Genomic DNA, 23,108 nt, shown 5'->3' on the forward strand with positions numbered 1-23,108 from the left:
ACCTGACCTCCACAGCTGGGAGGGGGCTGGTGCTGAATTGCAAGGATAGCAGGCTGGACGGGCAGAGGGAGGGAGGCAAGGAGAGCACAGGACAGTCACAGTCCCAAACAGCTCACCTATTGCCTGGGCTGGCCTGATTCCTACCAAAAACCCACCTCCGTTAGCTTACACATTCTCAAGATCTACCAATCCCCAAATTTATAGTTAATCTTTTGATTTTGAAAATATAATGTTCATTAATTTTCAACAAATGTTTATCAAGCATTTATTAATGGGCCAGACACTGAGTACTTGGAGATAAGGAGGAGGCTTGTCTTGCTAGAGGAATTATTTAATTTTTAAATAAATTTAGTCTTGCTAGAGAAAGAAAGCCGCTCACGCTGAGGATTTTGGACTCTAACATCAGGGAACTGGGTGCCACTAATTTTTTTTTAAAGATTTATTTATTTGAGAGAGAGAGAGCATATGCACACAGGAGAGAATTTCAAGCAGACTCCCCAGTGAGTGCAGAGCCCAGTGAGGGGCTCAATCCCACCACCCTGAGATCATGATCTGAGCCCAAAATCGAGTTGGACACTTAACCAACTGAGCCACCCAGGCACCCCCTAATTTTTTTAAAATAAACTTAATTTTGGAATAGTTTTATATTTACAGAAAAGGTACAAAGATACTACAGAGTTCTGTGTCCTCCTCAGTTTCCCCTAGTGTTAACATCTTATGTAACCACAGTACAGTTCTTATCAAAACTAAGAAATCAATGCTGCCATATTGCTATTAATAAACTCAGAAGTTATTCAGATTTTCATGGGTTTTCTACCAATATCCTTTTCCGTCCTGGGGTATAATCCAAGGCACCACGTTGCACTAGCATTAAAGGATTATAAGGGACAGATGACACAATCTAGTTTGCATTTTTAAAAGATCACTTACCTGACTGTGGATCCATTGGAGAACATGTGGCAGCTGCAGGCAGTGAGGGCGGTTGCAGTTAGGTGTCCTCCTTGTCATAAAGGACCACGGTTGAGGTAGCCTGCATCCAGGGTGGGTAGCAAGGCAGAGACAGTTAGAACTGGGTCCTACTGAAGAGCAGAGTTGAAAAGGTTTGGTTATAGCCTGGATTAAAGAATCAAGGATGATTCCCAGGTGGCTTGACTTGACAGTTGGATAGTATCTACCCAAAAGAAGAAAGAGGAGCCTGTGTCTCTGCCTCTCTGTCTCTCTGTCTCTCTGTCTCTCTCTCTCTCTCTGTCTCTCTCTCATGAATAAATAAATAAAATCTTTAAAAAAAAAAAGAATGAAGATAAGCCCTACAGTCAGAAAAAGAGATGAAGCTCTCTTTCTGTAGGCTTGTGCACCTCATATATGTGGTAAATCATCTATGGGAGCACAGTTTTCATTGCTGCCCAAAAAAAATTATTGCCTTAACGTACTTTCCTGAAGAATTATATACTTCAAAATCTTCATAAAGAGTTGACTGAGTATTACTGGAACAGATTTTTGGTCACTCCAATTAACCAAACATGATACCTGGTTTTTTTCTACATCCTTATCTGTAAAATGCATATAATCCTGGTTTTGTTCTAGTTCCCTAGTCTGAAATGGGCATAATAACAGAATATCTGCTCTTCCCTCTCTATCAGAGGGCTTCTAAAGATCCACTGTGACCTTGAATGGGAACACGGAAGGCTCAGTATAAACTGTATAGCAATGTACGGATGTTAATTATCGCACATACACAGGACCACCCTTCCAAAACCAAACCTCTGTGGGGCAAGTCCACATTAGTCCACTAATTGGCAGGGTCGGAGGACATGGAGGGGTGAGATGGAGTGGCACATTCCCATGAGGGGCACCATGGGGTTGCAAGAATCAGAGGTGCAGGCCAGCTAGCCCAAAAGAAAAGACTTTAAGACCCCAAAATCCATGCAGAGAAGACCTGTGGCAAAACAAAAATAGACCTCATCAAACCCAGAATTCAGGGCCAGGGACCAAGTCAGGAAAAATGCACATGCCTCTGTGGGGAGGGGGCAGTGTTTGAGAGAAAGGGGTTTGGGGCTCCTTTCCAAAAGGTCACTGCTAAAACCCATTAGGTCTTTATGGGCCAGCAAGTTCATGACTCTGGGATCTGCCAAACTGATTGCCCCCCACGTCAGGAACAGTCCCAACCTGGCAAGATCAATATAGTACCAATAACCCATAGGACTGCTTCTTGAGCATGGATTCCTTATTTCTGATAATGAGATAATCACTAACCTATAAGAAGTACTAAATTCAACAGTCAGGAAAATGACAGCTGCACATCACATAAAACTCAGATACAAAGGGCTTGACAGTAAGGACAGTAATTCTCTCCACAAGAATCCAACTGTAAGGCATTTCCAAGGCTGGTGCTGTTTTTCTACTCAAGCAGGACAATGTCATTCTTTCCATGTGTGTCTTGTGTGTCCCATTTTACAGCCAGAGAATCTTTTTCCCCCAACAAACATCCCTTTGCACCTGACTGGCCAGAAGTGCAGTACATGCTTATGGCTAAGCCAGGAACTAGGAAAGGAAAAGAGATCATTCCGGTTAGCGTAGACCAGCGTTTCACAAAGCAGAGTCCCGTGGCCAGCAACATCGTGACCTGGGTCTTGTTAGAAATGTCACGCCTCAGGCCTGACTCATTGAACCTGGGGCTGGGGTCTGGCAATCTGTTTTTAACAGGTCCGCTGAGTGATTCCAGTGGAGGATAAATTTGAGAAGACCTGGTTTAAAACAACCACAGTTTCACCTGAACTGGAGATAAAGGCACCCTCTCCAAGGTGTTTGACTACATGCAGCAAATCAAGATTTGTTAACAAAAAGGGGGCAATGGTTTTGCAGTATTGGGAAGGTTGTTTGAACTCTCATAGGTTGCAGAGGACCTTCCATACCCATAGACCAAGGTCTCCATGGGCCTCACCCCCATAACCATAGAACAGACTCTAATAAAATATTGTCTCAACTGGAAGCTTCTGGTCCGCTCTGCTCACCACTCTACCCCAGCCCCTAACTGGCACTGTGCCTAGTGTACAGTAGGCATGCAAACCTTTTTTTAAAAGATTTGTATTTATTTATTCATGAGAGAGAGAGAGAGGCAGAGACACAGGCAGAGGGAGAAGCAGGCTCCATGCAGGGAGCCCGACATGGGACTCGATCCCGGACTCCAGGATCACGCCCTGAGCCAAAGGCAGACACTCAACCACTGAGCCACCCAGGTATCCCATCACCTAATCTTTACCATATTCTTTCTTCTTCTGTCCAGTAGGAACAATCGTGAAAATAATTCAGTTAGGAGACTCTGAAAATCTAAGTCTTTAGTTTAATTGTGGGTTATACAGCAAATGGTAGCTCTCTTTGGCTAGGATCCAGGGCAATGTAGACTAGAGGAGGTCGGGGCTGCGTCCCTGTGACCCCCTGTGGTTACTCCGAGCTCTACCACTTTCTGAGTGTAACTTAGGGAAAGTTCTTTTACTTAATTAAGCTTGTTTCTTTGTCATCATAATGAACTACTATTGGCACCTATTCCATGAAGTTTGTGAGACTTAAGGTCATCTACATATAACACTCACTATAATATCTAGGGCATGGAACAAACGTTTGTACGTACAAACGTTTGTCTAAAAACTCAACCACTTGGGGAAACTCTTAGGAGAATGCTTAGACCATTAGTATCCTTTCTTCTACACTCTCAAGCACTATCCCTTATTGCTGCCTAGCAAATTAGAGGCAAGGAATTTTAGCCAGTTACTGCCCATGAGTTTGTAAAGTCAAGCCACACCTGGCCAGTGGTGGGATGTGGTGGAAAGACAGCATGGTAGCCCTGTAAGAGCACTGGATTTAGAGCCACAAGGCCTGGCTCGGTCACAGATTGAGGCTTTTAACATTTCTGAGCTTCAGGTTTCTCCCCTTTGAAATGTGAAAACTAATGCCTGCCTGCCTGCTTGACCCACCAACCTCACAGGGTTATCGGCGAGGCCAGATGGCGTGGGAGCAGGTGCAGAGGTGCCGTCACACACCTTCACACCACCCTGTCCAGCTCCAGTGCTGCCCCCGCCCCCAAGCGCTCTCCCTGGAGCCCCAACGACCACCCTAAAGCTTCAGGTTTCCACTGACTGGGCTTCTCAGTGGCTGGCACAGTGGACCACTCCCTTCTTCTCAAACCCCTTCCTTTCTTGGCTGCTGTGATACCACCCTCACCCCCATCCTCTGCTTGGCTCCTTTGCCCATTCTCCCTCTTAACTGTCCAAATCCCTTGGCATGCCCGCCAGCGCTGCTTCTTGCCCTACTTTATCCACAGTCCATCACAACCACTCTGGCTCTGAATGCCATCTGTCAACAAATAAACTAATCCCGAAGATTCAATAACTACCTAGTGGCCTGTAACAGATCCCTTCTGCTAAAGCCGGCTAGCATGTGATCTACTGCCCATAGCCAAGGCTCCTGATGAACACTCCCAGGACTCCATCACTCAGCTCTTTAAAATCTTCACTTCCACCATATTGGCCCTGCATCAAAAGAATTTAGAAATTCAGAATAAAAAATCAGTACAATATAGTGATCCAACAAGTCTCTATATTACTCAGGGCTCATCATGGTAAGTGTGCTCTTATACCCCATCACCTATTTCACCCATGCCCCTACCCACATCCCCTCTGGTAATAGTTTGTTTTTTATAGTTAAGACTCTTGGTTTTTCATTTGTCTCTCTTTTTTCTTTGCTTGTTTTGTTTCTTAAATTCCACATATGAGTGAAATCATATGGTACTTTTTGTCTTTCTCTGACTTATTTCACTAACATTATGCCCTCTAGATTCATCTATGCTGCAAATGGCAAGATTTCGTTCTTTTTTTATGGCTGAGCAATATTCCATTGTGTATAAATAACGCATCTTCTTTATCCACTCATTTGTCAGTGGCACTTGGGCTGCTTCCATAATTTGCCTATTGTAAATAATGCTGCAATAAACATAGGGATGCACATATCTTTTTGACTTACTGCTTTTGTATTCTTTAGGTAGATCATAATGGCATTACTGGATCATATGGTAATTCTATTTTTAATTTTTCAAGGACCCTCCATACTGTTTTCCACAGAAACTACCTATATAATTTTAGGAAAACTTTTATCTAGTCATATGTATTAATATGATGCTTTAAAGAACTGTACATTAGCTCACTCTTTTCTATTTTAGAATTTTACATCAAGTCTTACATGTGAAATTGAAATTGCTCTATAACTGTCATTGCTTGACCAGTCCTTATTCAATTTCCTGTCTCATAAGTAAAGTGACATAACATTATTTTTTTTCTCTGAAAGCATTTGAATAGGATTCATAAGGTAGGTAGTCTTAGTTTCAGCTGCAAGTATCAGAGAACCCAAAGTACAATGGATTACATGAGATGGAAATGTATTTCTCTGTCATTTAAAATTCCAGGTGGAAGCTCTGGGTCTAAAATGATAGCTGCATACTCACTGAGGTCCCGGGTTCCTTCTATCTGGCTGTTTTAGCAGAAATCTCCCATTGGCTCCCTCACACAGCATTGCCTCCTCCTACAGGATTCATTAAACTGCACAGTGCTAGTTTCCCAAGGACCCCACCCCCTGCCCTCCCAACATCTGTCTATGTTTGGATCACTAAGCCTGGCTTGGGTCCCTTGCACGTCTAAGCATTCCTGGAGTCCCATTTAGCCTGCAGAAATGCATGTGCCTCTTCCACATCATTGGTAGAAAGCAGATCATTCCCCTCACCATAGCCCTCTCCTTTTACCTTTAGCATCAATCAGGTCATTTAAAGTCCCCAAACTCTAGGAGACACACATTAAGCTCTCAGAGGGGTTCTGTGAAATTTCCCCAAGTTTAGTCTTTCCTTCACCAAAGAACATTCCCATAGCACTCAAAAGTTCTCCCTCTAAATAAAATCCTATTAAACCTTTTGCTCATCTGGGAAATACAAATCCAAACACAATGAGATACCACCTCACACCAGTTAAAATAGCTAAAATTAACAAGTCAGAAAACCACAAATGTTGGCGAGGATACAGATAAAGGGGAACCCTCTTACACTGTTGGCGGGAATGCAAGCTGGTGCAGTCACTCTGTAGAACAGTGTGGAGGTTTCTCAAAAAGTTAAAAACAGAGCTACCCTATGACCCAGCAATTGCACTGCTGGAGATTTACCCCAAAGATACAAATGCAGTGATCTGAAGAGGCACCTGCACTCCAATGTTTATAGCAGCAATGTCCACGATAGCCAAACCATGGAAAGAGCCCAGATGCCCATTGACAGGTGAATGGATAAAGAAGATGTGGGATACATACACAATGGAATATTACTCAGCCATCAAAAAATGAAATCTTGCCATTTGCAACCATACAGATGGAACTAGAGGGTATTATGCTAAGCAAAATAAGTCAATCAGAGAAAGACAATTATCATATGATCTCACTCATATATAGAATTTAAGAAACAAAATAGAGGAGCATAGGGGAAGGGAGGGAAAAATAAAACAAGATGAAATCAGAGAGGGAGACAAACCATAAGAGACTCTTAATCATAGGAAACAAACTGAGGGTTGCTGGAGGGGAGGGGGTTGGGGGTTGGGGTAACTGGGTGATGGGCATTAAGAAGGGCATGTGATGTAATGAGCACTGGGTATTATATAAAACTGATGAGTCACTGACTTCTACCTCTGAAACTAATAATATACTATACGTTAATTGAATTTCAATTTAAAAAGCTTCTTCCTCACTCCTCTATATCCCCCTATATATACCCACCAAGATGGGTGCTAAACTAAGGGTCACAAAAATTTTTCTTATTCTTAGCATTCTCTGCACCTTTAGGCTATCATCTATTGTTCTCAGTCTTTGGGGCCTTGGTTGAAACTTGGTGACAACAAGAAAAGTCTCATTCAAAATCCTGTAACATATATATTTTCAAACAAAGATATATTACTCTGACAAACAGAAAAAAAGGCAGATTTTGAAAATAAATATTTAGCAGTTTAAAATAGATTATCTAGTTGTAAGAAATAAACAAAAGTGCAGATTCGCCTGACAGATTATTATCTATTGTCAAAGGCTATGAGATCACTCGATTTTTTCCAGAATTCACCATTTCAGGAAAACTGAAAAATAATATAATGCCTATCAACAATGGATTTGTTAAGTCACCCATGGCATTGCTACCTAATGGATACTACTCGATCATTAAAAAGAATATGTTCCTAAGTTTATTAACTTGGAAATGGTTCACAGTAGCTGACTTGAAAATAGTTCTCAGTATTGAGTAATGAAAGAAAATACAGACTTTGACTCTATAACTATTTCTAAAAACCCTCCCAGTGCTTCTAGCTCATGCAACGTGAAAGGAGTACACTGACACTGTCATCCCTGACTCCATTCTTCTCACCTACCACCAACAGAATAGCAGGGAAGCCTATTGGCTTCACATGCCCATAACCACCTCCTAAGTCAGCTTTTTCTACCCTTGCCTCCGGCTTGCAGGAGCCTATCCTGGTCCAACAATCAGAGGGATCCTGTGAAAATGTGAGTTCTGGTCCCCACATTGCCTAGAATCCTCTGTTGGTTTCCCCACATCACTTATAATAAAAGCCAGTCTTCACAGTGGCACAAGAGGCTTACAGAAATGACTTATCTGGATTCCTATCAGTGCTCTGATCACCCCTCCTGCTACTAATGCCTACACTCACTGCATTTCAGACCCAGACATGCTAGGCACACTCCTGCCTTGGAGAGTCTTGGCAGTGGCTCTTCCTTCTGCCCCATTTGTCCACCTGGCTCCCTGCCTTTCCACCTTCAGGTCTGTAGATCAAAGAGCTTGGGCACACACCAATATGCAGTACTTAGAATGGGCTGGAACTCATGGCAAGAAGGATTAGCAAGAACAGAGTCCCCTTCTCCAAGTACTCAGTAGAGAGACACCTTAAGTAGAGGCCCAGATGAACACAACACTGTGTGTTGAGCTGCAGGGCACCCTTTTATCGGGAAAAGGTAAGAATGGCCTCACGTGAGAGGAAAGAAAATTTTAGATTCAGGCTGCAGCTTGCCTAGCACGTGGACTTCCTGGAGGCTCCTGGTCCTGTGAGAAATTGAGTCCTGGCACAGTCTTTCCCACTATGGGAAAGAGAAAGAGCCCTAGAGCCATCACCAGACAGTCCTGCTTTTCACTCCACTAGGTGCTGAGTGTTTTAAACTTTTTATTTTTGAAGTAATTGAAAGTTAAGAAACAAGAATCTGAAGTACCATCCTCTCTGCTTCCCCAGTGGTGACATCTTCTATAACTATAGTTCATTTACCAAAACCAAGAAACGGAGTTGACAAGACTACAGACCCTATTCAGCTTCCACAACTGTCTAAGCCCACATTTGTATTCACATATACATGTGTGTGAGTGTAGCTGGATGCAGTGTTATCCCATGTACAGATTTGGATAACCACCACCGAAATCAAGATACGATCTAACTTCTTCCTGCTGTCTCTTTGTACCCATGCCCACCCCCAGCCCACTCCCCAACCCTGTCCCCTACAAATACCTGTTCTCCAGATCTATAATTTTGTCATTCTGAGAATATTAAATCAGTGGAATCAAACAGTATGTAACATTTTTGGCATTGGCTCCTTTCACTCTGCATAATTTTCTAGAGATGCATCAAAGTGGTTGTGTATATCAAGAGTTTGTCCCATTTTTATTGCTGAGATGTATTCCATGGTATGGAGTTACCACAGTTTTACCCTTCACCCAAAGGAAGGACATCTAGATTGTTTCTAGTTTGGGGCTATTACAAATGAAGCCATATGAACATTCACGTACATACAGGTTTATGTGTGTGTGAATGCATGTTTTCACTTCTCTGAGATAAATGCCCAGGAGTGCTACTGCTGGGTCACATTGGCATATTTATTTTTTTAAGGCAACACCCAACTGTTTTCCCGGGAAGCTACACCATTTGACATTCTATCACCCCCAAAAGTTTTCTTGTGATCTTTTAAAATCTCTCTCTCTCTCATTTCCCTCCCTATCCAACTCTGTCCCATATATTAGGTTGCATTTCCTAGAATTGTATACAAGTGAAATCATATAGCATGTACCCTATTCTAGTCTAGCTTCTTTCACTCAACATCATTATTCTGAGATTCGTCCACGTTGTAGCATGTATTAAGAGTTCATTTCAATCTCTTGTTAACAGCGTTCTGAAGTATGGATAGACCACAGGTTGTTTATACATTTCCCTATTGATGGACATTTGGTTTTTTTCCAGGTTTTTGGCTACTGCTAGAAACATGCAAAAAAAAAAAGTGATTCCGTTTCTCCACATTCTCACCAGCATTTGGTATTGCCATTATTTTATATTTTAGCCATTCTGATAAGTGCATACTGGTATCTCATTGTGGTTCTAATTTGCATTTTGCTAATGGGTAATGATGCTGCACATCTTTTCATGTGTTCATCTGTCACCTGTGTCTCCAGTTTAGTAAAACATCCGTTCGTGTCTCTTGCCCATTTTATTTATTTTTTTTAAGAGGGAGAGCACATGTGGGGTGGGGGTGGGGGGGCAAAAGGGTCAGAGGGAAAGGGAGAGAGAGAATCTTAGGCTCCATGCCTAGCACAGAGCCCCACAGGAAGCTGAATCTCACAACTCTGAGACCATAACCTGAGCCAAAATCAAGAGGTAGATGCCTAACTGACTGAGCTACCCAGGTGTCCTAATGCCTATTTTATAACTGGATTTTTTTTACTATTGAATTTGGACAGTCCTTTATATATTATAGGGATAAGGCCCTTGTCAGATATGTGGTTTGCAACTATTTTCCCCTAATCTGCAGTTTGTCTTCAGTTCCTCTTAACAGAGTCTTTTTTAGAACAAAAAGGTTTTTAGTTTTGATGAAGTCCAATTTAGTAATTTTTTACTTTATGGATCATGCTTTAGCTGTGTCTAAGAATCCTTCACCTTGCCCTACATTGCAAAGAGGTTCTATATTTTATTCTAAAAGTTGTATAGTTTTACATTTAAAAATCATGATCCCCCCCCCAAAAAAAAAACCATGATCCCAGATGAATGGATAAAGAAGATGAAGGGATATATAATTTTTGGAAACACACCTTCCAGAAAGAAACATTATATATATATATATATATATATATATATATATATATATATATATGTGTATGTGTGTGTGTATATGAGTGTGTATATATATATATGTATATATATCCCCCACATCTTATATATATATCTCCACAATGGAATATTACTCAGGCATCAGAAAAGATGAATACCCACAATTTACATCAATGTGGATGGAACTGGAGGGTATTATGCTGAGTGAAATAAGTCAATTGGAGAAAGACAATCATCATATGGCTCCATTCATATGCAGACTATAAGAAATAGTGAGAGGGATTATAAGGGAAAGGAGGGAAACTGAGTGGGGAAAAATTAGAGAGGAAGACAAACTATGAGAGACTCCTGACTCTGGGAAACAAAGGGTTGCAGAAGGGGAGGAGGGTGGGGGGGGGGTGACTGGGTGACGAGCCCTGAGGAGGGCACTTGATGGATGCACACTGGGTGTCATACTATATGTTGGCAAATTGAATTTGAGCAAAATTTTTTTAAATGACAAAACTAAAAAATTAATATAAAGAAATAAAATCCATGATCCATTTTGAATTAATTACAGTGAAATGGGTGAGGCAAGGTTCACTGAGTGCCTTTGCACAAAGGAACTCTCCCAAATAAGGGTGGAGGGAGGTCCCAGGGGGATAGCTGTGTGCAAGGCACAGAAGATACAGTCCAGGCGGAAATACATGAAAGAGACAGCCATACTGAGGACTGCCATCACCATGCCTTCTGCAGCAGCACCATCTGACCATCACCAAAGCCAGGGAGTCCAGCAGGAAAGAAGGCACTCAAAGTCCAGGAAATAGGAAATCCAACTCAAGGCATTCCCAGGAGGAGGCAGTGAAGCAGGCCAGAGAGAGAGATCGTTTCATATGGAAGGAGATGGAGGTGTCCAGGAGTGATACCTTGGGGAAAACTAAAATGGAGCACACATATATTGATTTAATTAGACTTGTAGAAAAGTGTACTAAAAAGCCACTGAGAGGCATAAGAAAGAATTAGAAAGAGGACCCACTGAAAGGGAGGAAGAGGGCCATTATTAACTTCAGGAAAGGACATAAATAAGAAAGCAAATACAGTGATCTGTACACTATAATGCTCGGTCTGAACAATATTTATACGGGCACAATAATATAAACATGGAACAGTTCACTGAACAAAGCCTGTAATATGACTCTAGTGGGAAACTGGGAGAGGGAAACAGAAGGCACAGTATAAGAGAACCAAGTCCTCAAATACCATAGTAAGAAACTAATAGAGGATGTCAAATATTGATAAATCAAAAGAGAGCATTATATACATATTATTTAGAAATACAGAGATGTGTTAATGCCAGGAATGAAAAGCCAAAATTGTTGAAAGTGGTTGGGGAAGGGACCAAGGGAAGGAATGAGACAAGAAACTCCCATAATTGGCTGGCTATAAGCCCTTTAATAACATTTGGCTTTTACCCTACAAGTGCATGTGTCACTTTAATAAAATAAAAGCTAATTTTTGCAAACAAGAAGTAGTGCCATGTTGTCTAACACAGCAGAGGACACGATGCTCTTGTTCTTTCCCTCCTTTGGGCACGACTCGCTGATGCAGGTTATATATCAAGATTCCAGGAACTAATGGGGCAGCACATGTGAAACCTATTCCTTGGCTTGTGCCCTAGCCACCGCCTGCTAGTGACCTTACTTCTAAGGATTTTGTCTTATGATTTGCTAATCCTTTTCTGGTAACATTGCTTCCAAGCTTAACTGAACACACTTCCTTCTTTAACTACAGGTAGTGCAATTTCAGTGCAGACAGGATAAAGAGCATTCTTGAATCACACACAGAAAACTTCTGCTAGGTTTGATTTCATCATTAAGTGTGTTCCTGAAAAAAGTCAGATTCAGAGCAAATTATTGTGTATTAAATACTCTCCAGTAAATTTTAACATTATGTTCTTAGGAGGGGGAGAAAAATCTGACCCCAACCAACAAGGATGACAGTGCTTTCTCAAGACTCTCTATAATTATTTTCAAAAAGCCCTTAGAAGTGATTGATTTATACAGTTTGTTCACATAATTTTCCCACACAGCCAATGAAAGAAATTAGTCAAGGAGAAACTAACATTTGCTGAGTGCCTATTATATGTCAGGCACTGTGCAAGAGACTTTAATAAATGTATTGTCTACTTTTATCTTGGCAACCACCCAGAGAGGTAGATAGAATTATCCCCACTTTACATTTAAGGAAACCAGAGCCTAAAGATATTAAGACTAAAGATTTTCCCAAAGCCACACAAGCTAGTAATTCAAACCAACCATCAAGTCTTTTCACAAGAAATGTATGTAATTACAATTCCCAGCGTTAATTTGAGCTTTGAGTGCTCTGTGATTCCATAGGGCTTTAATATTTAAACAGCCACATATGATTTAGCAATTGTTCCAAGCGGGAAACTCAGAAGACACTGACCTCATCAGAATTTTTAAAGTATGACAGTCTCTTTTGATGTAATAGTCTTGAAACCAACAAATATCTATTGATCTAATGATCAATTAAAAGGCAATATGAGATTCAAATAGCAATATGAGAAGAACACTGTTTTAGGGACAGAGTAACTAAAACCAAATCAAAATAAAAAGTCTTGTGACCTTGAGCAAATCGCTTCAGCTTTGTGACAGGATAAAACTGTCAGACTTACCGGAGCTATCCTCAAGGTTCTTCTGCCATTAAAAAAAAAAAAAAAAAAGTGAAAAGAATACTATCCACTTTTGGATAAGCCCACAATAAAGTGAAAAGCCCATAGCAGGAATTTCAAACTTGTCACTGTTATAAAAGGTTCAGAGCTGCAGTTTCATCAAATTTCTCCCACTACGTAAATGAAATGACATCAAATGGATAAACCTAAACACTCACTAAGAATGTGCAGTGTGAGATTTCCCTCTGTGAGCACCGAGCAGAGCTGAGTCCCAAAACTTTCCTCCTCTGACAGCCTGACACTGATAAAGGCAGCTGTTTCTTAGCTGTTTCTTTCTAACTATGTAAGTTTGACACTGGCCTCGATGCAGATGGGGAAACCAAAAGATTTACCTCCTGCGTCATGTTACCCTTCCATCGCATATTCACCTTCTACCTGTATGCGTGACGTAATGAGCTGACCCACAGACAAACCACAAAAGAGAAAATGTAACCTGGCAAATGGAGCATAACCAAACCAACCCCTTGAAAAGAGAAATTAACAACAGCCAATAGCAGGTCGCCTTTTAGGGGAGCTGGTTTACCCCAGCCGTGACCTGGAAACAGGTGACCAGCCGGAGAACATTATGTTGGATGGTAACACATGATTTTTATTTACATGAATGATTTTCTAACAAACAATAAAGTTGAATTACCTTTTTTATTTCCTGAGTCAGGATGTGCTGTGGAGTCTTCCTTGTTTCAAGACGTCATGTCCTCTAGATCATTCATTTATTCCTTAAATACAATATTTAATAAAATCTCAGCAACCATCCTCTGGTGTTACATCACTCTACCCCATTCATGTCCTACCACCTAATGCATCTCCTTCAAAGGGTTGCAACATGAGAGTGGTCTTCCAATTTTGTAACAAGAACAACAAAAACGTATCAGATAATTGGGTCTTCTCACACTACTCACATCTCAGAATTAAAATCAGGTTATTTTTACATGTAATAGCCGATTGATATTTTATTACATTGCCATTTTCATAGCATTTCTTTTTATAAGTCAGTCATATTACAACCAACAAAGCATTTATATTTATGCATTTGAGGGTCACTCCTTCAACAATATCAAGAACTTTTATTGCCCGGCAACATGCCACGTCCTGAAGTTTCATTAATGACATGTCTTGGCGCTCATGCAGAGACACATGGCACAGGGACTACTAGTTCGGTTCCTGGACTGTCAAGCCAAGTTCCCCAGGGTCAAGTGCTGTCTCTGATGCTTACCAGCTGGGTGACTTGGGGCAAGCCACATAAATGCTTAATGTCTCAATTACCTCGTCTATAATCATAACGGGGCCTACTTCACAGGGCTTTGGGGATTAAGTGAGTTAATAAACAGAACTGTACCTCATACATAGGAATTGTTATGATCACTATATAAATGATCATTCAATAAAACGGAATTCCTTTTCTAGCAAGGGAGTCAGACACAATAAACAAATAAGAAAATTATACCTAATGGTGTGAACAAACACCAAGGAAACAACTTACAATATAATTAAAACATACCCGTTCCTGTCAGAAGCAGCTGTTATTTAGATGAACTCCCCTGCTAAAAACAAACTGGGCACCGAAACGAATTCAGTTTTTGATAGCCTCATGCAACAAAAGGGACAGAATTATAGGCATAGGGCTCACCCAAAAGCAGAACAATCCTTCTGTTGTTCCCTAAAGGGCCATAACCAACCTCAGGGCTTGGGCCACTTAGGAGTAAGATGTCCCCATTTTTCCCACCCTCCACAGGTCTGCACGGACAATCAAGCTGCTTTAGAACAGGAGAGATCTGCTAGGGGGATCTGTTTAGATCATGAATGCATTTGTTCCCAGAAGGTGTGTTCTTAGGGCTCACATAGATCCCTGGCTTTCATCGCCCCAAACTCCTCAAGCCATGAACTTAGTGCAAAGGAATCCTGTCTGGTAATGCCCCTAACTAAAACCCTAAAAACTCTTTCTATAAGCCGCCTTTGCTTTAGGCCTTAAATCTTCATAGAAAGAGTTTCCAAATGAAAATGAGGAGTATACAATAATATCCAAGAATACAAAGAAACAAGATTGACAAGTAGGAGTAGGAAGTTAGGAAGAGTCAGCTGGTGTTGCTTGAATTTCAGAGAGAGGTGCCACCGTACTCATCGGCCTTGCTCAGGTCAAGAATAAAACCAAAGGGACTAGTAATATTTTGTGACTTGCAATTTGCCTACTTCTATGATATGCATTCGTGTTAACCTAGCAGGGTACAGGACGAGACGCTACAAAAAGCGGATCCCAACTTCAGGCACAGGTGTTAAGGCCCACTCTCTGAAGTTTATAAACTAAGTCCAGCAACACTGATGTGAAAACATGGAAAGGAGAAAAGGAATATCAAACTACCAGGACACTGGTGATTAGAAAGGAAAAGGCCATGGGAGATGAGCATCTAATTTTAAAAAAATGGAAGCATCTGTAAAAGAAAGGAATGAAGGGGGGCATGTGGCTGGCTCAGCCGGTTACACATCCAATTCTTGATTTCGCCTCAGGTCATGATTTCAAGGTGCTGAGATGCCCCCCAAGACCCAGAGGGGCTCTTCACTCAGCAGGGAGTCTGCTTGAGATCCTCTGTCTCTCTTTGCCCATCCCCCTTTCCCCTCCCCTTGTGTGCACGCCCACACAAGCTCTCTCACTCTTTCTCTCTTTAAAATAAATAAATAAATCTTAAAAAAAAATAAAGGAATGAAGGGAGGGAGATGAAAAGAGTAAATGTAAAAATAGGGGCAAAAATAAAGAAGGACTAAGCTTACCCCAGTGTTAACTGTGTTAGTCCTGGATGAGAAGAATTATAAATGATCTTTATTTTCTTCATTTTGATTAGCTGTATTTCTTAAATTTTCTCATTATGTGTTTTCCATTACCCAGTTTCCACTATAAATGCTTTAAAGGAAAATAATCAATTTTCCAGCCTCCAAAGGAATGCCAGGTTTGCTAGGATTGCAAAGGCCAGGTTTAACCTTGAAAGTTCTTATTTTAATTTCTAGTATGCAAATCTTCCCCTCTAGGAATTCATTCTCTTTTGCGTTTGAGTATTATCATTTATTGCACTTAAAAGTGCACCTGAGAAAGAAGCAATTTAATTAGAGAGAAAGTTTATATAAATAAATAAATAAATAAATAAATAAATAAATAAAAATAAAGTTAAAAAAACTAGAGAGAAAGAGAAGGGGCGGGGCAGGCTGGGGGGGGGATGCGGAGAGAGACGGAAGAAAATGTCCTTACTCAAACCATCAACACATTTTTGAAAAATAAAAAAATGACAAAATAAAATATTATTAAGAAAAGTAAGCATACTTCTAAGCATACTTAAATTCTGTATTCAGAATTTAACAGTGTATTCGGTTAAATTCTATAGCATTAAAAGTCACCTACTATTCACTGGATAGATAAATTAACTTTTCAATCAAAGTGGCTTATTTTACAGATGCATTCCCTGACTCTATAAGCTTTCCCATTAAACATTTCACTGAATCCTCATTCCATGAAGAACTTTCCAGACTGGTCCGAAAAAAAAAAGTGACAATACTGGGGCACCTGGGTGGGTCAGTGGTTGAGCATCTGCCTTGAGCTCAGGTTGGATCCCGGGGTCCAGGGAGCCTGCTTCTCCCTCTGCCTATGTCTCAGCCTCTCTCTCCAGGTCTCTCATGAATAAATAAATAAAATCTTTTTTTTTTAAATGTGACAATTCTACCTTTTTTCCCCCTTTGAACAATATCATTTTCTTCTATACCTCTAATAGACTGTATCAGGGAGGAATACTTTTTGGCTGCTAGTAACAGGAAACTGTATTTAAATCTGTGCTTAAATCATAGGAATATATATTATCTCACTCAACTAACAGTCTGGAGTTAGATGGTTCCAGGGTTCTTTCAGGGGCTATTGATATCATCAAGACCCAGACACTTCTCACATTCCCCTGCCATCATCCTTAGCATGTTGGTTTTTATGCCCATGCCTGTTGCCTCACTGTTGCAAGACGGCTGCTGCAACACCAGACATCACATCCTCACGCTGTGCTTAAATGTAAGAATCAAGGGTATAGCACAAAATATTCCTCTCTCAGAAGGCTCTCCCTTTATCCAGGGAAGAAACATTTCCAGAAGTCTTCTTTTGGCCCCCAGAGTCAGAATTGGATCACCTGGGTACTCCCAGTTACAAGGGTGGCTGTGAAAGTATCCTCTTTTTAAGCCTTCCTCCTCGACCCAGTGTCTTCATCTGTAATGGGGTGGCACTGTGATGACTTATCCTGTCCTCCCCTCCCAGGGGGGTGGCTTGTTTCAGTCCTGGTGCCCTGACTGAACGCTTACTCTCTGAAACTAATTGCAATAAATAAGCGAAATTGCATCTCTTTCAAATATACACTGTTGTGCATATCATTTAAAAATCCAGGAATGGGGATCCCTGGGTGGTGCAGCGGTTTGGAGCCTGCCTTTGGCCCAGGGCGCGATCCCGGAGACCCGGGATTGAATCCCACGTCGGGCTCCGGCGCTTGGAGCCTGCTTCTCCCTCTGCCTGTGTCTCTGCCTCTCTCTCTGTGTGTGTGACTATCATAAAATTAAAAAAAAAAATCCAGGAATGTTGGGCAGCCCAAGTGGCTCAGCGGTTTAGCGCTGCCTTCAGCCCAAGGCCTGATCCTGGAGACCCAGGATCGAGTCCCACGTTGGGCTCCCTGCATGGAGCCTGCTTCTCTCTCTACCTGTGTCTCTGCCTGTGTGTGTGTGTGTGTGTGTGTGTCATGAATAAATAAATACAATCTTTTAAAAAAATAAATAAAAATCCAGGAATGCTCAATTAAGAAGTTAATGATATAAAGTATCCATACTTTAATATTTCAGGCATTGAAGTACTCTACAAAAATTTCTTTCCACTAATTCCACATTGTCATTATTTCTTTCCACTTATTTCCACTAATTCCAAAGGCATTGTCATTGCCTTTCATTATTTCTGTGCTTCACAAAGTCCTCAGAACAAAGATGCCCAGACGTCGGTTGCTCTATACCCACCCCTTGGAAGGGAGGAGTTTCCCAGGACCTCGAGGAACATCAAAATAGTGCTTTGAAAAAGAAGAGCACCCCAGAAGCTGGTGCTGGTTGTACCTCCGCCTTCAGGAGTGAGAACGACCTACAGCAATCAATATTTCTGCCCAATCAATAAGCAGCAGCCCCGGGTCCCCAGGAGCCAGAAGCCTCCGGAAGCCCTGCAGAAGCGCCCCGGTTCGCTTGCCCCAGCGGCTCAGGGCTGCTGCGCGCCCCCCAGGTGGAGTGCCGTCCCCCGCACTTCCAGACCTGAGCGAAGCAAATGCACATCCTCACTTAGTCGTTTTGAGAGCCAGAGACCGGTAGGCTTGGGTCCAACGGGCTAGTGAAGCCCGCGGGAGCTGGAGTCAGAGCTCCTGGGTTCAAATCCGGCTCTGCCACTCACCAGGCACGCAACTTGGAGCTACCAGTTAGCTTTCAGCGCTGGGGTCTCCTCGCCTGTCCAGTGCGGATGACGGCAGCCCCTGTGTCCCTAGGGCTCCTGCGAGGAGTACAGGAGTTCAACCCCCTACCCCGCCCCCCAGAAAGCGCTGGAAACAGAGCCCGGCTGGCACGCAGCGAACTAAGTGCCTGCGGCTCCGCAACATTTTGCCCGGGTCTGAAACGGCTCCTGTGCGTTACGAAACTGGAATCCTGGGGGCTGCGTGGCCGAGGCTGGGGCCCCGGAGAGCAAGGGAGGAAAGAAATGAGGGCAGGGGCCGGGGAGCCCACCTACAGCTTCCGTCTCCCCGCCTGCCGTCTCCAGCGTTTCTTCTTCTTCTTGGAGGAGCCGGACGGGCGAGCGGCGCCGCGCAGCGTCCCTCCAATCAGACACCCCAAGGCCGGCGCCACGTCCGCGACCTGATCCAATCTCGTCCCCTGGAGGGCGGGAACGCCAAGTTCCTACCTGCACCTGTGGCCGCTGTGGCCGCCTCCTCCGTTGTTGTTGTTGCTGTTTTTTTTTTTTTTTCTCCACCTCCTCCTCCCCCCCCACCCCCCACCCCGGGGTTCTGGTTTCTCGAATCACTTGGCGAATAACCAGCAGGTGGGCAGATAGATGCCTTTTCCCCGTGCAAGGGACCGACCAGAGCGAGCCTCCGAGGGGCCCCCTCCCCGCGCCTGCCGGGCGGCGCCAAGCAGGGAAGAGGGGCGCGCGCGAGGATGAAAGGCTTAGAGACCCGGGCGGCCTGCCGGGGCTTTCACCTGCGCCGGTGAGCCCCGCACCTGCTCGCGCGGCGCCCTCCGCCCCGAGCCCAGCGCGCCGCGGGCCCAGAACGGCCGCCACCGAGGCGGCGCGTGCAAGTTGGAGGAGCCAGCGGAGGCCAGCAGCGGCGACCGGCTTAGCTGGACTGCAGAGATTTCGGCCCACACACCTTCCAGAAAGAAGCCCGACCTCCCCAAGACCGCGCGGAGGGACGCTGCGCCGGGCTTCCAGGTTGTCCCCAGCGCACCCCCTCCGGAGTCGTGGGATCCTGGGAAGCCGGAACAGGTGAGCGATTTGGGGTGATCCCGCGTCGGCCAACACAGACCCCACTCCGGGGTGTCAACCTGGGGTGCTCCCCCCACACACACACCCCTCCTCCCCCACCCCGGCTGGGGGGTGGGGGGGGGAGTTGAGAGCCGCAGGCGCTCTGCGTACATTTGCGTAATTTGCAGTCTTTTCCTTGCGCAACTAGTGCAAAGCCTGTCCGCGCACAGTTGGTTGTGGAACAGAGAATGCAGGGTGGGAGACAGAAGGCAGCCATCAGGACCCCCCCCCCAAAAAAAAACACCAATAATGGATAACTTGGGGGTACTTCTCCGAGGCGCAAGATAGAGGGAGCGGGATGTTTGCAAACCCAACTGCCCACGGTGCCAGGGGGAGTGGGCGCCTCCTGACGGGAAGAACTTTCGGCGGGTTTAGCTTCTATTGTTTTCAGGTCGCAGCTCGAGCGTGCCCTCGGGGCGTCCTGGGGAGGAGCCCCGGCCCCGGTCTCGGCTGCGGAGGCCGCCGCGCCGCCTCGCGTGGGCGCTCCAACTTTCCCCGCGGTTCCCGGAGCAGAACCTCCAAACACCAACACCTCCAAAGTTGCGCGGCCCGGCGCGCCCGCAAATCCCCAGAGCGCCAGGCGCGTGGGATGGGAAGGAGCCCGGAGGAAACCTGGCAGCGCCCCGCGGCGCCCCGTTCGTCGGGCGGGCGCCCAAGACCCAGCCCAGAGAGCGCGCGCGGAGGCCGCTTCCCACACCCGCACGCTCAGCGCCGCCCGCCGCCCCTGCGCCCCGCGCCGCGCGGTTTTTAAAGCTGGGATGAAGCACAAAGGTTCGGAGTTCCAGGCTGCGCGCAGCGGGTTCCTCTCTGGAGGAAGGAATCGCGCAAAGAAAGAACGAACGAACCAGGGATCTTTCATGCGTGACCCAAAACCTCGGGAGTTGAATTGCGTGGAACACACAAGACCCACCTCGTGCGCCTTTTATTTTCTTTATTTTTTAAAGGTTTTATTTATTTATTCATGAGAGACACAGGGAGGGAGAGAGAGAGAGGCAGAGACACAGGCAGAGGGAGAAGCAGGCTCCATGCAGGGAGCCCGACGTGGGACTCGATCCCGAGTCCCCAGGGTCACGCCCTGGACCGAAGGTGGCGCTAAACCGCTGCGCCACCAGGGCTCCCCCCGGGGCGCGTTTTAATACAGAACTCAGAGGAGGGGACATTTGCCGCCTGGCCTCGTCTCGGCCATCGGTGGGGGGGAGGGGGGCGCTTCAGAGGGACGTTGAGATTGGTCTCTGGGGAATAAAAGGAAGCGTGGGGTGGCGGTTTTGGTTTTCAAGGGAAGCTAAGTCTACGCATGCTTCTCTGAAGGCGACAGGTAGACGTTGTCAAAAGCATAATTTAAAAGAAACAAAACACCATGAGCTTGCCTCCTGGCGCTTAGGAGCACGTAAGTCCCCCCCCCCCCCCGCCACACACACACACACACCCTGCGAAGAATCACATCGAGAAGGATCCTGTAGCAGAAACCTATGGGGGGAGAAAAAGCCTTCGGGGGAAATTTCTGGAACTGTTGATGGGGGCGGAAGGAGGGAGTCTAACATTCAGGGCTCACCTCCGGCGGGGACGTGCTCGCTGTGGCGCGCCCTCCTCCCAGGTGCGCATCCGAGAGGAGGCCCCCCCGGGCGGCCCCTGCAGTCAAGGCCACAGGGCAGGCCTGCTTCCCTCTGGAGCAGGTGCAATCCAGACGCCCGGGAGCCTCCCGGGGGGTGGGGGGTGGGGGGTGGGAGGGGGGTGCCCCGCGCGCCGACCCCCTGCACCGGCCCCGGGCTTGAGGGACGGGAGTGCCAAGCTGCCTGGAGACCGGACGGTGGCGCCCTGCAGGCCGCTGGTCCCCGCGCCCTCGGGGGCGCAGCGCCGCGGATCGGGGCGGGCGGGGCGAGGGGAGGACGCGCGGCTCCGGGGCGCGTGGCCTGGGCCGACCCAGTAACCGAGTTGTGCTTGCTTCCCCCGCACAGGCCGCGGAGCCCCGCGCCGCCCCCCCCCCCGCCCCCGGCCCGCGGGCCATGGCCGACAGCGGCGGCTCGGGCGGCTCGGGGCCCTGGTGGAAATCGCTGGCCAACAGCAGGAAGAAGAGCAAGGAGGCGGCGGGGGCGCAGCCGCCCGCGCAACCTGCGCCCGGGGAGCCCGCGCCGGCCGCGCCGCCCAGCCCGGACTGGACGGGCGGCTCCCGGGAGAACCAGCACCCCAACCTCCTGGGCGGCGCCGGCGAGCCGCACAAGCCGGACAAGCTGAGCGGGGAGAAGTCGGGCAGCAGCAGCCGCCGCAACTTGAAGATCTCGCGCTCCGGGCGCTTTAAGGAGAAGAGGAAGGTGCGCGCCACTCTGCTGCCCGAGGGCGGCGGGGCCGCGGAGGAGGCCGCCTTCCCCGGGGACCCCCGCGACGACGCGCAGTAGCGAGCGGGGCGCGCCGGGCCTGCCCCTCTCCCCGCCACCCTCCCTGCCCCCCAGCTCTGCACCGCCCCAGTACCCCGCGTCTCCGCCCGCCAACCTCAGAGGCGTGCACACGAGGCCTCCACGCTTTGGTTTTCCTGGAAATTGAAGTGTCCGCTGAGCTTTCAGTGTTTCAGGACTCAAGGAGGCATCGCGTGTTTATCTGTGCTGGGAGAAGGGGCCTGCCACAGAGCAAGTTGGCATCATCATCTCTATCTCCCCCCCCCCAAAGTTCTCCCGTGGCCTCCATCCCTTGTGCCACCCGGGGAGTGAGAAGGGCCCTTCTTCGAGTTGGTGGCCCAACTGGGACTGCGCAGCCGGGACACCCAGCCCTGATTCAGGACTCGCTCTCCGAAAGCGAATCACAGTGGCTGCTTTCAACGCCAGGGAAATGCACTTTAGACGTACTTGGGTAGCATCCTACTTTAAGTGAAGGGACGACGGACGACGAGAGAGGGCAGGAAACCTTCTTAGGTAGAAGCATTTTAAGTAAGGCAAGAGATTGCTTGTAAACGTTGAACCACAAAACTGTACTGCCTGTTTTCGTGTGGGCTTATTAAAATTGTCGCACTGTAAGACTTAAGGTGACTTTGGTGTGTTTTCCATGGCAAGACTGAAGTCCATCCTACTTAAAAGCTGGCATACAGAGGCCAGACTGACAGAGTTAATCATTTGCCACACGACATAACAGCTACTCTGCGATCTTGCTAGAAGGAGGAGAACATTTCTGAAAACTAACATCACCCAGGCTGGAACCAGTTGGCGGGACATCTCTATTTACTAGCTAAATTTAAGGAAGGGAGGGAGAAGCCCTATAATTACTCCCAAATTCTCTTTGTTACCTCAGTACATCTTCACACAGTAGAGGAGCTCACACTGCCAGTACTAATTCTTTTTAAAAGTATCCATCATTACCGTTGCTAACAATTGTCTGAAAATACTTGCTGGAATAGATGGACTGAACTCTTGGTTTGTGCAAAGCCGGCCTCTCTTCCCACCCCTTTGCTTCAAAAGCTTATTTCTTTAGTCTGACTTATGCATTTATCTGGTTTCAAAGCCTTGAGATGTACTAATCTGAAGATTCTGAACAAAAATCTACCTGTTTGCTTTTGTTACAAACTTCAGGAAAAGGAGTAAATAAATCCCACTTGCTTTCAGCAAATTACAAGGGAGTTATTGTAGTTGTTAAGGGCCACTGGGATCATTCCCACCACAATTCCATTCATTTA

General features: G+C 45.8%; 1 protein-coding gene across 1 annotated transcript; it reads left to right on the forward strand.

Annotated features, from left to right (window-relative positions):
• The first annotated feature begins 19,281 nt into the window (after window positions 1–19,281).
• PRR15 (proline rich 15) lies at window positions 19,282–22,467 on the forward strand. Its single transcript, XM_055314525.1, has 2 exons — window positions 19,282–19,411; window positions 21,406–22,467. The coding sequence occupies exon 2, from the start codon at window positions 21,454–21,456 to the stop codon at window positions 21,841–21,843; it is 390 nt and encodes a 129-aa protein (XP_055170500.1). The 5' UTR covers window positions 19,282–19,411; window positions 21,406–21,453; the 3' UTR covers window positions 21,844–22,467.
• The last annotated feature ends 641 nt before the right edge of the window (window positions 22,468–23,108 follow it).

This window comes from Nyctereutes procyonoides, unplaced genomic scaffold (genome assembly GCF_905146905.1).
Source record: "Nyctereutes procyonoides isolate TBG_1078 unplaced genomic scaffold, NYPRO_anot_genome, whole genome shotgun sequence".
In the NCBI taxonomy this organism is placed as follows: Eukaryota; Metazoa; Chordata; class Mammalia; order Carnivora; family Canidae; genus Nyctereutes; species Nyctereutes procyonoides.

Excerpts from the sequence above, each read along its gene's own strand:
- PRR15 (XM_055314525.1), top strand. The coding sequence starts at position 21,454 with ATGGCCGACAGCGGCGGCTCGGGCGGCTCGGGGCCCTGGTGGAAATCG.